General features: G+C 41.3%; 2 protein-coding genes across 2 annotated transcripts in view; both read right to left on the bottom strand.

The window, feature by feature from the left end:
• The window catches only part of LOC125312773 (receptor like protein 22-like), a 64,659-nt gene that overhangs the window by 284 nt on the left and 48,556 nt on the right, over nucleotides 1-15,819 (bottom strand). The window lies entirely within an intron of this gene.
• LOC125312948 (receptor-like protein 9DC3) lies at nucleotides 21-2,891 on the bottom strand. The gene is made up of 2 exons (XM_048273041.1): nucleotides 1,521-2,891; nucleotides 21-929 (listed from the first exon to the last, which is right to left on the bottom strand). The coding sequence occupies exons 1-2, from the start codon at nucleotides 2,889-2,891 to the stop codon at nucleotides 21-23; spliced, it is 2,280 nt and encodes a 759-aa protein (XP_048128998.1).

Here is a 15,819-nt window from a genome sequence, read left to right as displayed (position 1 = left end):
TCATTCTCTCCGAGGATGGTTTACGGTGGAGTTTCCCATGAACCGCTCTTGCATGTCTCCGGCAATGGAAATCCGCATAATCCAAGATTCCCGGCGAACGAGTCGCTCTTGAATGTGGTGAATTGCGGTCCCGGGGGAATAGGTCCGATGAGTCGATTCTCCGAGAGGTTCAAGAATGCAAGAGATGTCAAATCCGCTAGTTCTTGAGGAATCCTTCCGGTGAACCGGTTTGAAGAGAGGTCTAGCGATTCGAGATCGGTCAAGTTCCCAGTAGATGGAGGGATATAGCCTGTAAGATTGTTGTGAGAAATGTTTAGCCCTTTGAGTGACTTCAGGCTTCCAATATCCATGGGAAGCCCCCCAACAAAATGGTTGCTCGATAAGTCGATACTCGTGAATATTGTTAAAATTTTCACCAGGCGTATCTCCAATCCTTTCATGGTCACCATGACTGAATCTTGATAACCATAGCCTCCCATGTACTGCAGCTGTCCCCGCCCTTTTTCCCGATTCATCATGGCAGTGAGCTTCATAATATATCTAATAGGTAACGGACCGCTGAAATTGTTGTTGGACAAGTCGAAAATGCGCAATTCAGGAAATGGGCGAGCTGCTCTAGGACTCCTCACAAAGCCATGGAACTTGTTGGATCTCAAAACAAGGACTTGTAGCTTGGGAAGCGTTTCCAACCAATCAGGGAACGTATCCTCCATTGTGTTGTTGCTGAGATCCAAAACTTCCAAACTCTTACATTGAAGTAAGGATCGTGGCAATGTCCCTTCAAATCGATTCTGACTGAAGTCAAGTGTCCTTAAGCTGCTGTCCCGAGCAATTTTTCCAGGGATCACACCCTGAATCATGTTCATTCGAAGGTTGAGCACAGAGAGTCTTGCTAAAGCCATCAAACACTCGGCAAGGTGCCCATCAAACTATTATTGGACAAGTCAAGCATTACGAGGTCAGTGACATTGCATATCAAATGCGAAATCTCTCCACTAAAATTGTTGTTTGCAATGGAATAGAATAGAGTCAAGGGTGATGGAATTGGAAGAGGACCTTCAAATTTATTGTTAGCTATGGAAAAACTCCGAAGGCTGGGGCGAAGAAATGGATCGGTTGGAGGATCGATTTGGCCATGGAATTCGTTGAACTACAGATTGAAGCTCGTCAATAATTCTGCTTCTAGCAACCACTTCGGAAAAGTATCATTGATTTTGTTGTAACTGACGTTTAGCTGCCCCAGTGATGCACAATTGTCCAAAGACCGCGGTAATGTCCCTTCAAACTTATTTGCACCCAAGTCTAGTACATAGAGCTCGGTTAAGTTTCCCAAACAATGTGGAATAGAGCCAGAGAGATTGTTATTAGCCAATCGTAGAAGATTAAGGGAGCTTAATTTGCAAAAGGAAGATGGAATCTCTCCACTGAAGCCGTTGTAGCTGGCCGAAAAGAAGGAACGTAGGGAGTGGTGGAGTTGGAAGCGGTCCCTGGAATAAGTTATCCCTAAGTTCAACAAAGACCAACTCTTTCCAGGGAAATTGTGGTATATCTCCCTCAATAAGGTTACTAGAAATATCAAGAGACGATAGTGTATCTTTCCCCAAATCCCAAAACCATCTCGGTATCCGACCGCTGATCTTGTTTTTGGACAGATCCAATTTTCTTAGCTTTCTTGAAGATTTCAGAAAAGACGGAAACTCGATCAAGTTACAGGAAGACAACTCCAAAATCTCAAGCTCTGAAAATATGTAGTTCATATTGTTGGAATCTAGATTTAGGCCTACTGTAAGACGAAGGACTTGCAGATTTTTCAGTGTTGAAAAGACACTGAAGTCTAAAACACCAATAAAATTATTATAAGAAAGGTCTAAATGGATGAGTCGTTCAAGCTTTCCAACAAATGACGGGGGATGACCCGTTAATTCATTGTGCCAAAGGTCCAACCTGGTCAATTCTGTTAAATTCACAAGGGATGAGGGAATCGATCCAATCAATATGCAGCTACGGAGAGCCAGAGTTTTTAAATTCTTCAATTCACTGATTGAATCAGGTATTTTGCCTGAGATGTTTGTATACGAGAGGGTTAAGGATTCAACAGACTTGCTCCAGTTGGACTTCGGAAAAGAAACCATGATATCATTGGATTGCAAATCGAGATCAAGGAGGTTTGGCAAGCGGAAAATGTTGGGCGGAAGTTCCCCTTGTAAATTGCAGCTAGACGCACTGAAGACGGTCAAGGAGGATGACAGATTCACGAAGGAACTAGGCGAAACAGCGGACATGTCTACTAGATCAAGTTTGAGTACCCTCAACTCTGTCAAATTCTGAACAAGCACTTTGAAATCCGTATTTTCGATCCTAAGACCTGATGGGACATATGTAGTTGTACCATTGAAGGTTTGAGAGAGATCAAGTAAAACAAGTTTAGAAAGGTAAGAAATTTCGGTAGGAACTAGACCTGAAAAGTTCGAGTAAGTGAGATTGAGGTGCCTCAGTTCAGTGAACACACTTAGTTCGGGCAAAATGGGTGAGGTAAGGAAATTGTTAGCACCAAGGTTGAGGCTCTGAAGATGGCGAAGCGCAAAGAGTGAGCTGTCAGAATGGAGGGTTCCTTGAAGACAGCTGAATGAAAGATCAAGGCCGATAACATTACCCGTCACATTGTCACAGGCGACGCCGTCCCACAAGCAGCAGTCCAGGCCGTTCTCCCATCTAGTCGTCTTCGGATCACAGTGCGGGTACATATCAGTTTGCACTGTGAGAGAATTGCTGAACTGAAGTAAGGCATTGCTTTGGACAGGATGACATGACTGTGCTGTTGTGAAAGGGAAGTCGAGCAATGCTTGTGCAGAGAGGGAAACGAGAAGACACAGGGTCTGGTAGAACTCCATGTTCTTTAGTCGAGCGCAACGGTTCTAGGACAGCTGCTCATGGGTCTCTGTATTCCATGTTATAAAAGAGTTATTGCTGCGGGTGCGATGTAGATTAGGTCCCAGTGCGAGTAGTTTCTCGTGAGTGTGAATGCTCCTTTGTTCGAGCAAGAGAGAAGGATGATGCTCAAGTACAATGAAAAGGGAAAGAAAGCTTTTAAAAGCTCTCGAAAGGCGCACTTTAATTATAGATGTTGACAGTCAATGTCTTCTTGTCTTCTTGAAACGACAAAACAGCGGTCAATTTTGTTTTTCTTGATTGTCTATTGGTGGGGTTACATGAAGTGAGGAATATTCTTAGTGCCATTGAATTTCACCCATGGCTGAAATCATAAAAGTCGGTGGCGGAGTTGTTGGGAAAATTGTAAAAAAAAAGTGCTAAATCTTTTACATTTTTTTTTTTTTTTTTTTTTTTTTTTTTTTTTTTTTTTTTTTTGGTTGGGGGTTTATATTTTTTTATTTTTTTTTATTTTTTTTTTTTTTTTTTTTTTTTTTTTTTTTTTTTTTTTTTTTTTTCCTTTGCTGGCTTTGAGCTGTGTAACCCGAATCTGACCCATTCGACCTGTTTAATCAAATGGGCTGTGTCAACTTGGTTAATGACTTGATTTACACTGACTTAAATTAGCCAAGCCTAAACTTATTAGAAGGTGCTGGTGCTGCAACAATTGAATTGTAGTAGGAGAAAGCTATTAGTAGTCAGTATAACTATAGGACATTTTGCATATGATGCTCATCATAGGTGACCCTTCTTTTGCTTTCGGTGAAGCTAGACACCTATGCGGGCGTGTCAAAGGACACTACTATTTTTTTTTTGTAAGGGAAAGGGACACAGACTCTTTAACTCCATTTCTTTCTTCAAAAATCAGCGATTTTAAATATTTTTTTTTAAATAATTGCTTATAACTCTTTAAATAATCAGTCTATAAAGAACGTTTCCATTATCGATAACAGTTTATATCTAAATATTTTCATGAATTAGAAAAATATTTTTTGTTCATTTATTTATGTAAGTGATATTAGCAATCAATTTTTAGGAAAATGCTTTACAATAGTGAAACAAAAAGGAGCCTAAAAACAACATCACTATTTTTAAACGGGGAATAATCCACAGAAACAATATGAGCGGACGAAACCAAGAAATTGACTCATGCCAAGGGAATACTCCTTGATTATTTTCTTGGAGTTGCGAGCGAGATTGAATGCAAGGGCTTCGGTAACGCTAGTTTTGGAGCTTGAAAAGCTTCCGAAACTTGTTTCATTGCGAGTCGCGACTTTGAATCACTACTTAAGCGAGCAAGGGCCAAAGAAATTGCTAGAACGATGCTTCTTGTGACAAAATTCTCTCTTGGAATTGGAAAGCGCGGGTCTGATATTTGATGTAGCACAATATCTTCTTTGAAGAGTGTCATTTTTAGATGATATCACCCGGATGCTCACCCATTATTATTTCCGTTGCTATCACTCCAAAGCCGTGGACATCGCATTTCTCATTAATGCAAAGTAGCAAGGGGAAAAAAAAAGGAGAAAAGTCATAGCGAGAGAGGCTCAAACCAAGTTTCAATGTTAGTGCGTTATCAAATGGTAAATATGTAAGCATGATGAAGCATCAACAAGTTATCACCTATTTTGGGGGAGGGTTTGGGTTGGGGGGTCATTAAATATATTGATTTAGCTTTGTGCCTGCAGTAATAACATTCCACAAGATATGTCCCAATGAATGATTGGCAGATCACAAACATGGTGCAGATGACACAAGGCGTGTGCCACATCCTAGACAATGTTGAGTCTTTTAGACCAATCTAGTTCCACCGCCTCCACGCCATCTCTCAAAGCATAGAATAGACTCCCTATTTCTATGTACTCATAAATCAAGAACATGCATCGCTTGTGACATGGAACTCGATTATGCTTCTATGTCGGACTTCTGTCAAGTGCTTCACTTCATTTTGAAAGCTTTTGTCCAAAGATGGGTCATGGGGTTCAAGACGGTGAAGTTTTTTCAACGCCATGATTTTCCCATTCGATAATTGCTCTTTATAGACACTATCGTATCCGCCAGTTCTAACACAGTATTTAATGTCAAAGGCTTCTAGTTGCATTGATTATGTCTTCATATGCCATTGTCTCTCTTAATTCCATATTGACAAGAAATTTCCATTTTATGTTGTTGTCTCTAATTGCATGCTCTTTGTTCTTCGCCGGAGTATTATGAAAAGCCCCAAAACCAACGAAAAAGAATGAATGTTATAGCCATCAGTGCTATAAGTATTGTAATGAGTACAATCCTAGACATATTGATGGAGCCGTCAAACTTTTCCAAACCTTCATTGCCTATGAAAGCTTAATATGGAACATGGGCCAGATTATCTAGAATTTTTCCCATGAGATAATTATGCGACAAATCAATGCAATTTATGTGACCAACAGTCGGATTGATCGCCCCCCAAAGCGCATTGAAACTCAGATCTAGGTGGATCAGGCTCTTTAAATTTCCCAATACGGAAGGGATAGGACTTCTGATTGCTTTGCTGTGAATGTCAATGACTTCTAACACAGGGAGGTCTCGGAGACAAAGAAGGAACTCATTCCGATTATGTGATTGTGGGACAAGTTGAGGTGCCTGAGTTTTGGGAGTGCACATACTTGAAGGGGAAAGATACTAGTGCAGAAACAGTTATGCGGCCCAAGAAAGACCAGATTCGAGAGCGGGGAGAAATCCATGCTCTGCTTAAATCGCATTCGACCGCGTAGTCGTGTCAGCCTTATTGTGTTGCGTTTATCTTGACGACTCTTCCGGAAACATGCAATGTTCTATGGGATGGGGGTTAGGCCACCACCCGCTGCGACGAAGAGGATCTGCCTCTGTTTTGGTGGCAAGGGCAGCGTAGCTATGGGAGAGAGGTAGCGCAATAAGGATCCATGTAGCTGCTGCGGTCATCAGCTTGCGAACATGCAAGCCAACCACGGGGGAATCCAATTAGAATAAAACTTCGTGGAGAGCAATTCAATGTGACGACTTGCAAGTCTTCAATTAACTAATTGAAGCCGCCTCGTGCCCCCGTCAGGCGTAGTGCGGATCCAGTTCACACGTGCAAGAATTGATTGGTCACCTCGGGTCTCACGTGGTTGAATCTTGTTGTGTAATGCATGTTACTTCACTTAATTCTCCATCGACGGGCACAATGGACTTCACATCTAATATCAAGATGAATGATTTTGTTCAATATGATTATGGAACTTTTGACATTGCTTAATTTAGTCTCTAAATTATGTGAAAATGTTCTATGAAATATTGTGTCAACATGAGCCTTGTCCTTGTCATAGTTGTGCCTTGGATAGTCAAAGCGACCACCACGATTTTATTCACAAAGGCCCAAACGAGGTCCTCCTCGTCCACAACTTAGTTGTGATAGACAACTAAAAACGCGGATATTGTACTAAGTGCTGACTATCCTCGTGATAGGCACAATAGATGCTTTGAAAATTAAATATTTTTTCGTTAAGTATGTTTAAGTTTAACCTCATATGATTTGAAAATTAAAAAGTGTTTCGGGAGCATCGGTCAAGTCTTTGTATTTGTAACTGTTTGACCATTTGTGTTTTACGTAAGTAGACAAGAAATACCATGTAGAATCTCCCTTTTATAGAGAAATGCGGGTGTACTTTATTAGAATTAATTAATCAAGTGCTCTTATTTTTAAAAGGGGAACTTCCCATTCATGGTCCCCGAACTTAAGTCGGACGTGCAATGTCATTCGTCTAACCTTGAATTTTTGGCTAAGTGGTTAAACGCTTTAAAACTAAGGACATGTTGCAGATTATGCTCACCAGGGGCCACCTCTTCTTTTGTTGTAGTCCCAGAAACAGGGTCTTGTTTAGGCTGTGTTTGGTCAAACTTTTTCAAGGAGCTTTTTTAAGCCTCCAAAGCTCAATGGGAAAACAAAATGAGGCATTTGGTTCAGTATTTAGCCAATTGTCAAAAACCCATTTCTAGGGTTAAATGTTTGTTTTTCTTCCAAAACTATCCTCACTATTTTTTTCATTTTTGGATTTTGCTCTTGTTGTTACTATTCGGTCTTCTTCGCCCTTGCCGGCTGTCGCGACATACAAAAAATAAACGAGTTAATTTTCGGGCTAATGGATTATCAGGTTAATTAATTAACTAACCTAACTCGAACTCTCCCCAGTCCATACCAAATCGCAACTTAAGGTTCAAATAATTAACATGCAATGTGTTTTGAATTTGGAGTCGCCACTAATCATTTTCGGTAGGTTGATTAGAAACCTAAATAAAATAGCGGGAGAAAACTATCTTATTTCCGCGAACCGGAGATTTTGAATTCGGGGGATTTGGTTACGTCGATTTCTCTAACGCCCTTTCGGTACCATTTTCATGAAAAATATTTGATTTGGCAATTTTGATGGATTTTACTTGAAATTCAAAGATGCAATTTTTTGGTTTTTTCTTCTTTTTTATGGGAATGTAAAACATGGAACTTTGTGCGATATACACAATGGATAATTTAGAAAGAAAGAAAACGCAGCCAATCACGAGTATTTACAAAAATAAATTAACACGTAATAATGCTAAATTTTGGAACACGTGGCATGTCTAAAATAAACAAACAAATGTTCAAACCAAACGATTACATTTTTGTAGATCGAGATGGAAAGGATTACCTTCTATTACACAAAATCTTACTCACATACACGTTATAGTTCCCTTCAAGATCTCGGAGCTGGAAGAACGCGGCTGTGGTCGAAAATGGCAAGCAATGGCGTTGTTGGGTGGCGAGAGGTGAAATATGTGTCGGGACTTGTCGAAGATGATGCTCGACTAAAACTCTTTTCTTCACTCTCGAATTTTCTCTTCTGATTTTTCTCAAGAACTCTCTTTTTCCTCTCTAAAAATTCCTCTCAAAAACTCTCTCAAAACTCTCTCAATTCTCTTCCACTCTTCCTAAAAAACTCTCTCAATTCTCTTCTACTCTCTCTCTCAATTCTCTTCCACTTTCCCCCCTTCTAAAACTCTTCTCAAGAGCTCTCTCTTTTATAGGCAAAGTTCTTCATCCTTCATTCTTCACCTTCATTTCTTCACCTTCCATTTTCATCTTCTCTTCTTCATCTTCATTTCTTCACCTTCCATTTTCATCTTCCCTTCTTCATCTTCATTTCTTCACCTTCCATTTTCATCTTCCCTTCATTATCTTCCCTTCATCATCTTCCCTTCTTCATCTTCTTTTCATTATCTTCCCTTCATCATCTTCCCTTCTTCATCTTCTTTTGGTATTTGCAATACAGGTCCCCGAAGTTCCAAGTATTTGCAATACAGGTCCCTGAAATTTTAAGTATTTGCAATACAGTCCTTGAAGTTTCAAATCTTCTCGGTGTATTTTTCCATCCCGTGCCTAGTCTAGACGCATGCTAAATTAAGTGTTCTGATTGCCCGATTATATGCCAATGCAATGTACGCTAAAAATAAATATGTGAGATGATTTTTTATAATTTTTATGCAAAAATAGATTAATCAAAATTTAGGCGTCAACAGCTGCCCCTCTTTGAGTGGAGGCTCGTAGAGGTTCCGCTCAAAGACAAAATTGAATCCTAAATTTTGATAGTGCAAATTATGGATGAACTTTTTGGCGGGAGTTTTAATCCCATTTTTTATGTAATGAAGTGATGCATGATATGCAAGACCGTAAATAACACGTGTCATAATTTCCCTTTTTCATGTTAGAGAAACTCGCACATGGATCGCATACAAGAATACCTGTTTTACCAAATTTCTCGTAAGCTAATGGTTCTCTTAATTTCCAAGCTTCTTTTTGCGGATGCAAGGATTTTAAGGTATTTGGCCTATCTGTTATCAGAGACTTCTCCCTAATGCAAGACAACGCAAGATATGTGTGTCGTTTGAGATCACAAGAGCTACGTCGTTGTGAGTCGAAAGAAGTGAAATCAAGTTCACAAGAGCTACATCGTTGTGAGTTGATTAAATGTCGAAATCGCCAGTGCATATGTCTTCACGATTCGATAAAGGGGAACCAAAATCATAAGAGCTACGTCGTTATGATTTGGTTTGGATCAAAATCATGGGCGCTTATGTCTTCATGATTTGATAAAGGAGCCGAAAATCATAAGAGCTATGTCATTATGAGCCGACTAAAGGTCAAGATCACCAGTGCATACGTCTTCGTGATCTGAAACCGAAATCATAAGAGCTACGTCGTTATGATTTGATAAGATGTCAAGATCGCCGGTGCATATGTCTTCACGTCCCGAGATTGAAACCATAAGAGCTACGTCGTTATGATTTGATAAGATGTCAAGATCGCCGGTGCATATGTCTTCATGTCCTGAGATTGAAACCATAAGAGCTACGTCGTTATGATTTGATAAGATGTCAAGATCGCCAGTGCATATGTCTTCACGTCCTGAGAAAAGAGGCATATTGCCCGAATTGAACAATATTTGATAGGAGCACCATCGAATGGAATCGATAAGTACAAAAGGGGCATATTGCCCGAATTGAATCATAACAACTATCATCAGAAGAGTTGTTAATTTGAAAAGGGGTTCGAAAAACTTACCCGGGTTCTCCAAACGATTAATCAAGGAACGAAAGCAGTTGCTCGTATCGTACCTGGTAGGCATTTGCCAACAAAACTTGCTCATTCAATAATCCCTGGATGAATTTCGAGACCTTGGGAGGGAACTCGAACATCGGGAATGTATTACCTATCATAGAATGTCAGAGGTAACACACACAAACATATTCAACAATGAGTATAATGCAATCACTCATACTATGGTTCATGCATAACCATTCCGTCAAGTTTGCATTACCAATTTTATCTAGGGAAGTTCTCACATTACGAATACCTCGAATGTGAGCTGAATGGGGGGACTTCAGTCCGAAAGGGCTTTCTCTCACTCTCGAGAAAAGCTATTAATCCCGTCTAGCAGGATTCAAGAGAAATCACTCAATCTTTCCATCATCGCATTCGATAAAGATCCAAGTAATCTCGCAATTGATACGACCGAGCCGATCTGGAGGTTTTGATTAGGACCGTAATGAGGGCTAGGTCAAAGGTTTACAAAGGGGACTCTAATTGAGTCAAGGCTTGCTGAAATGAATTTCTTCATCATCTGCTCCGGATTTACAAGTCAAGAATCCCGCAAAAATGAGAGAGAAATAATCTTGCTCGAACTTCTTCGAGTGATGCTTAAAATCATTTAACTCTACGTTAACTCAAGTGCCCTAATCGAAAGAGACTTTGGAGGGTTATAACGTAGGCTAGGATTGGGGACCGAGGAACGAAAAGGCTCGTTTTGGCTCAGAAATTAAATGAGAAGGGGCTTGACGTTGGTGATCATCGTTGACTAGTCACCGATCTTGGTCTTCTGGAAATGTCTTCTGAAAGAATACCATCATTGAATGAGGGATGGTAGTTTTCTACTGAAAATTGCACTTTGCAAACCGATTTCTTGGGGAGTCTTCTTCACAACAAGTGTTTGTCAAGGATTTGCAAGAGACACAATACAAACATGTACATGGAATTTACAACTTAACATGCAAAAATGTACATTCAAAATTCAGAAGTACTTTACAAATGAATGTACATTGGCCTTACTTTTGGTAGGCACTTTGCTTTTCCTATGCTTGAAATTTTCATATGAGATCAGCCTTTGCTTTTCTTACTCCCGACTCTCATTTTCCTTTTTTTTTTTTCTTTTTTTCGAGAAGAGATTTCTTTTCCTTTTTCTTTGAGAGCTCTTTGACATCTCTTTATTTTGCTTTTTTTGTTTTTTTTTTTCGAGAGCGGGCCCTTCTCCTTTAAGCTAAGTTTGCCTCTCCTTTTTTTTACAATCCCATGATTTTGAACCAGGAATTACAACAAACATAAACATTTACAAAGAAAAATTATGTAAACATAAAAAATCTAGCATACAAGAAATGAGTCCATTCGGGAATTCTCTGTTGACCCGACCATCTCCAATTCTAATCCTTGGGAAAATGCTATCTTCGTCTTTGGAATGAGCAAATGATCACCAACGGGGGTTTAAGAAATGAATTTGCGGGCTCAAGTGGGCTATGCAAAGAATGAAGTGTATAGGATAGAGAAGTGAATGCTCTTCATCATCCTAAGGCACTTGAATTAAAATTCGAGTATAAATGCAAAGAAACACCCGAAGATTAATGTTAGTCCGAGCAAGAAAATTTCTAACCATTTACCTCGTGTTGCTGCTAGAATTAACCCGTCTGGATCCCAATGTGGGGTGGTTCTTAACAGGGGTAAAGAAATGAAACCACCGTTCAAAAGGGGTAATCAATGGATCACCCGTAGTGTTTGGGATAGAGAACTGAATGCCTCTGATCATTTCGGCTATCGTACCTTTTGCGAGAAAACCTTTTACCTTGTGAAATGCGGAACTTAGCCACCGTTCAACTCTCCCCGAAAAAATGGGACGTGTTTGGGAAAGGATTGCCTTTCATCATCCCGCCCTGCCCCATTCCATACATTCGATGTATCTTATGTAGTTCATGTTCCTTATTCAGAGTTGGTAAATTAAACATGAGGAACAGTCATGCGCAAACTATGCAATGTATGAGTGTTTTTGAGCATATAAAATGCAGCAACTTTTTATCTTGGTGGACAGAATTCGCAAGCACATAAGAAACTTCTTAGGGGCGTGGATTGGGAGTTGCCCCTGCTCATGCAAATGAGTTGCAAAAATTCATTATCCGGTTCGAGACATGAGATTGTCAAAGGCTCCAAGAATTTCTTATTTCATTAATTTTTCGGGGAGAATGGATACTTCCCTATCCCGAAAAGGCAATGACCCTAAAAATCAAAAGGGAAAGCGTCAATGTACGTTCTCATGTTCTAAACGAGTTGAAACGATCTTGCTTTACCCTTGTACGAATTTCTTGTGAACTTTGAATTGAAAAGATCAACTCATCTGGATCGGATTGTATGTCCCGAATGTTATTTCTCCAGGTTACGTAACCATCCGGGCCAAAACTTCAACCGATATCGGATCGCCAAGCAAAAAAAAAGGTTTTTTTTATTAGTCTTTGTACATTGATGCCAAATCCCGGGATCGAACCCGGAACGCCTCGGACCATTGTCATTCCCCCAACCACTAGGTTGTGGTGATGTTAGCGTCCACGGTTGGTTCGCTTTTTGCTATATTGTTCTCAAAACAGTTGGCAATCCCCTGTCGAGAATAAAATAAGCATAATTTAGAGTTTGAAATGACCGAGAGCCAATTGGGACGATACGAAGGTACCCATCTTTGAGCCCGCTTGGTCTTTTACTCGTATTCTCCCAAGTAAGGCTATTCGGAATCTCTCTTTACGGGCGTTCGGAGGCATCATCCACAAATTGATTTGCTACGGGCCTAGCTTAACAAGGAACTCACGCATTTGATAAGGGAGGAGAAAATTCGCCCTTTAACTCTAGGCAAATTCTAGACAGCTAGAAAGTAAAAAATATCCCACGCAGGGGAACTATACATGGAATTAAAGAAGTATTCATGCGAGATTGGTTCCACCTCTCTTGCTGGCCATTCCAATGATCGATCGATTTTGTCTTGGATCATACACCAACGATCGTTGTTCAAGGATCCATAATCACTTGCTTCGGATCACAACTCGGGAGGTCCTTCACCTCCGAACCGGCTGATCAAGGTGGTGAGCTCATCATCAAAGTAATCTTCTGATTGATACTCGAATTGGGTAGTGTTACTTGCTAACACTAGCGACGGATTTCCCACTTTGTTTTCACCGTGAGCGAGTCGACTCTTTGAGCTTGAGCTTCCGCCGTTGCTCGGAAACTTGTAGGGATGATCAACCGGTCTGCTGCTATTGTTGTTGCGGTCGAGATCTTGAATTTCACCGCCAAGGGAGTTGGGTTTTACTGCTTCGGTGCCGGATCCGGCCTCGGAATCCAGCAGTTCGCTCTCGGGGATATCTAGGTTGGTTGCCCCCAGTAAGTGCTGGTAGCTTCTAAACATGTTGGATTGAAATACCTCTTACTGCCTTTTGTTCACTCTACTCTCCGCTGTATGCTTACTCTCTCCAAATTCTTTTGAGTAAACATGTATGTTCCAGAGCCTCTCTTTTAACGTGGATGAAAACCACCAAGCCGGTGCTTCTCCCAAGATTTCGTGTTTCTCGTTCTGTCTTTTTCATTTCCTTCTGACATGGTGGGACCCTCAAATCTTTTCTGCAGTATGCTTGTCCCTCCTTTAATATGGCGGAACCTTTAAGTCATTTCGCAACTTTTTCGAATTCGTGAGCCTCAAGATGGTAGATCCATGATTCACGGACGAAACGTCCGTAGTTTTACCCGGATAATTAACTCGGCCCCCACAATAATTATTGCTATGACTTTTTCTGCCCTTTAAATTAGGATTTAACGCCGAGAAGATTATCGCTTTCATATCTTCATCTCCAACCTTCTAAGCACTCTTTCGCATCCACTCTTTTTTAGCAGCTTCAGCAACAATGGCCTCCCTCCCCGCACACGTCTTCTCGGCTGAGGTTTTGGCCAAATGGGAGAAACTTTATAATCTCCTAGGCCAGGGTTACTCTTATATAGCCAACTATCCAGAGACCGAAGCTGAAATCCGTCTTATGTTTACGGATATGGACACTGCTTCTATTAAAGGTACCAAGCTAGAAGAGGAATATAGGATCTTCCCTACCCTCTTTACTAACTTCCCGGAGGCTTACAATCATGCTCATCAAGATGTTACTTTGGCTCATCTTGTGAGAGCTCGCTATCGGGATTGGTCGGACAACTTGATGTTGGCCGATCTTGTAGCCGACAATTATAAGAAGGCCCTTGACTACGGTAATGATCAAGTCTCACTGCTAATTCGTGAGAGGGGGAACTTGGTGGAACGTTTGGCCATGTCCCGGACCATCTTTGAGCGCGATTCGCTCAATATTGTTTTGAAATTCCAATGCACATGGCTGGAAGAAAGGCTGGACGATCCGACCCTGGATATAGCCCGCGGGAGAATGCTGATCCATGACTTGGAATTTGCTGTCGAGTATCACGAGGACAAGGTAGCCAAGCTTAAAGAGAAATGTGAGCTCCTCCTCTTTAAGTTGGCGGATCTCGATTCTCGGAGCGATCGGTGTAGGCGGAGTATCAACCGTATGGAGAGTCGGTTGAACTCTTTTGTGATGCTCATTAGGGCTCGGTTTGGCTTTACGTTCCCACCCCGATGATCTGTTTGTAAGGTTTCCCGCTGAATGAAATGGATGCAAGTTTTTGCTCATTTGCGTTTTGTTTTCGCATTATTCCTTCTTCCATATGTTGGTAGATTTTATCTTGGTCGTCATATTTTTTTTGCAAGATAACCCCTTTACTTTATGGATATGTAAATCTCACGCTCCCGATGGTCAATTCAATTGGGCCGGAGAAACCCCCATTTGAAACAATCTCTCGGCAAACGAATGCCCGAATGTGAACAACTCGTGAATCTGTCTTAATATTATAACTTGATTATGACAACATGAGAGTAAATCAAGTATAATATTTTTTTACAAAGATCGAATTGACTGGATTGGTAAAGACACGACCATCCATCTCGGCTAGAATCAAAGCACCACCAGGGAGCACCTTCTTTACTATATATGGACCACCATAGTTTGGAGCAAACTTCCCTTCCGGGAGCGGGACTATTGGCAGCAATTTTCGCAAGACCAGGTCATTGATCTGAAAATATCGAGGCCGAACTTTTTTGTTGAATGAATTAGCAACCCTCTGCTGATAACACCGGCCATGACATATAACCTTAAGTCTCTTTTCATCGATCATATTCAATTGGCTCACCCTTTCTTGGATCCATTCAGCTTCCGTTAGCTCGCCTTGAGACAGTATACGTAAGGAAGGAATTTCCACTTCAACTGGTAGAACAGCCTCTGCTCCATATACAAGAGAATACGGGGTTGCCCCAGTAGATGTCCGGATCGAGGTTCGATACGCCATAAGTGCAAATGGCAACCTCTCATGCCAATCGCGATAATTTTCAGCCGTCTTTGCTAAGATTTTCTTAATGTTCTTATTGGCGGCTTCTCTTGCTCCATTCATCTGAGGACGATATGTGGAAGAGTTCGGATGCTTGAACTTGAACAATTCGTCCATCGGCTTGTTGTTTAAGTTCGAGCCATTGTCAGTGATTATGGCTTCAAGTGAACCGTATCGAACAATGATATCCCGGCGGATAAATTTCACGATATTTCGTGCCGTGATCGCTAAATAGGATGCGGCTTCGATCCATTTGGAGAAATAGTCAATCGCCACCAAGATGAATCGATGGCCATTGGATGTTTTAGGGTTGATAGGGCCGATAACGTCAATGCTCCACATAGAAAACGGCCATGGTTCGGATAATCGATGCAACTCGTTCGGAGGGACATTAATCTTGTCACCATGAATCTGACATTTGTGACAACTCCGGACATGCTTCGAACCGGGTTGGAAGTCCCATCATACTTCTCGAAGTCGGGCATCTTGAACTTCTCCGGCACTGTGACCTTTGAAAAGATAGACAGGTCAATCCGGGGTATGTTGTGAGTCCCCTCAACCTCTCGGATCCTCTGTTCCATTTGGGCCAACAGCTTGGCCGCATCACCATTCAATCCGAGGGCCACGGGGCTGGCTTGAGGGATTGGGACTACGGGTGGCATGCTCGAGCTCACGCTTGTGATGATCACATCTTCTAGCGGCATTGTCTGATAGGGAGCAGCTTCCAAGGCTTTACCGGAGTTGTCCGCGGGGAGGAATTAGAGCAGAATGGTTAGCGGCGGGCTGGTGGTGGATGATTGAAGTTTGGCGGTGAAGGCGGCCATCATTTCCTCCATCTTTCG

The sequence above is a fragment of the Rhodamnia argentea genome, chromosome 11 (genome assembly GCF_020921035.1).
Source record: "Rhodamnia argentea isolate NSW1041297 chromosome 11, ASM2092103v1, whole genome shotgun sequence".
NCBI lineage: Eukaryota > Viridiplantae > Streptophyta > Magnoliopsida > Myrtales > Myrtaceae > Rhodamnia > Rhodamnia argentea.
This window is presented reverse-complemented; position numbering and strand designations above follow the sequence as displayed.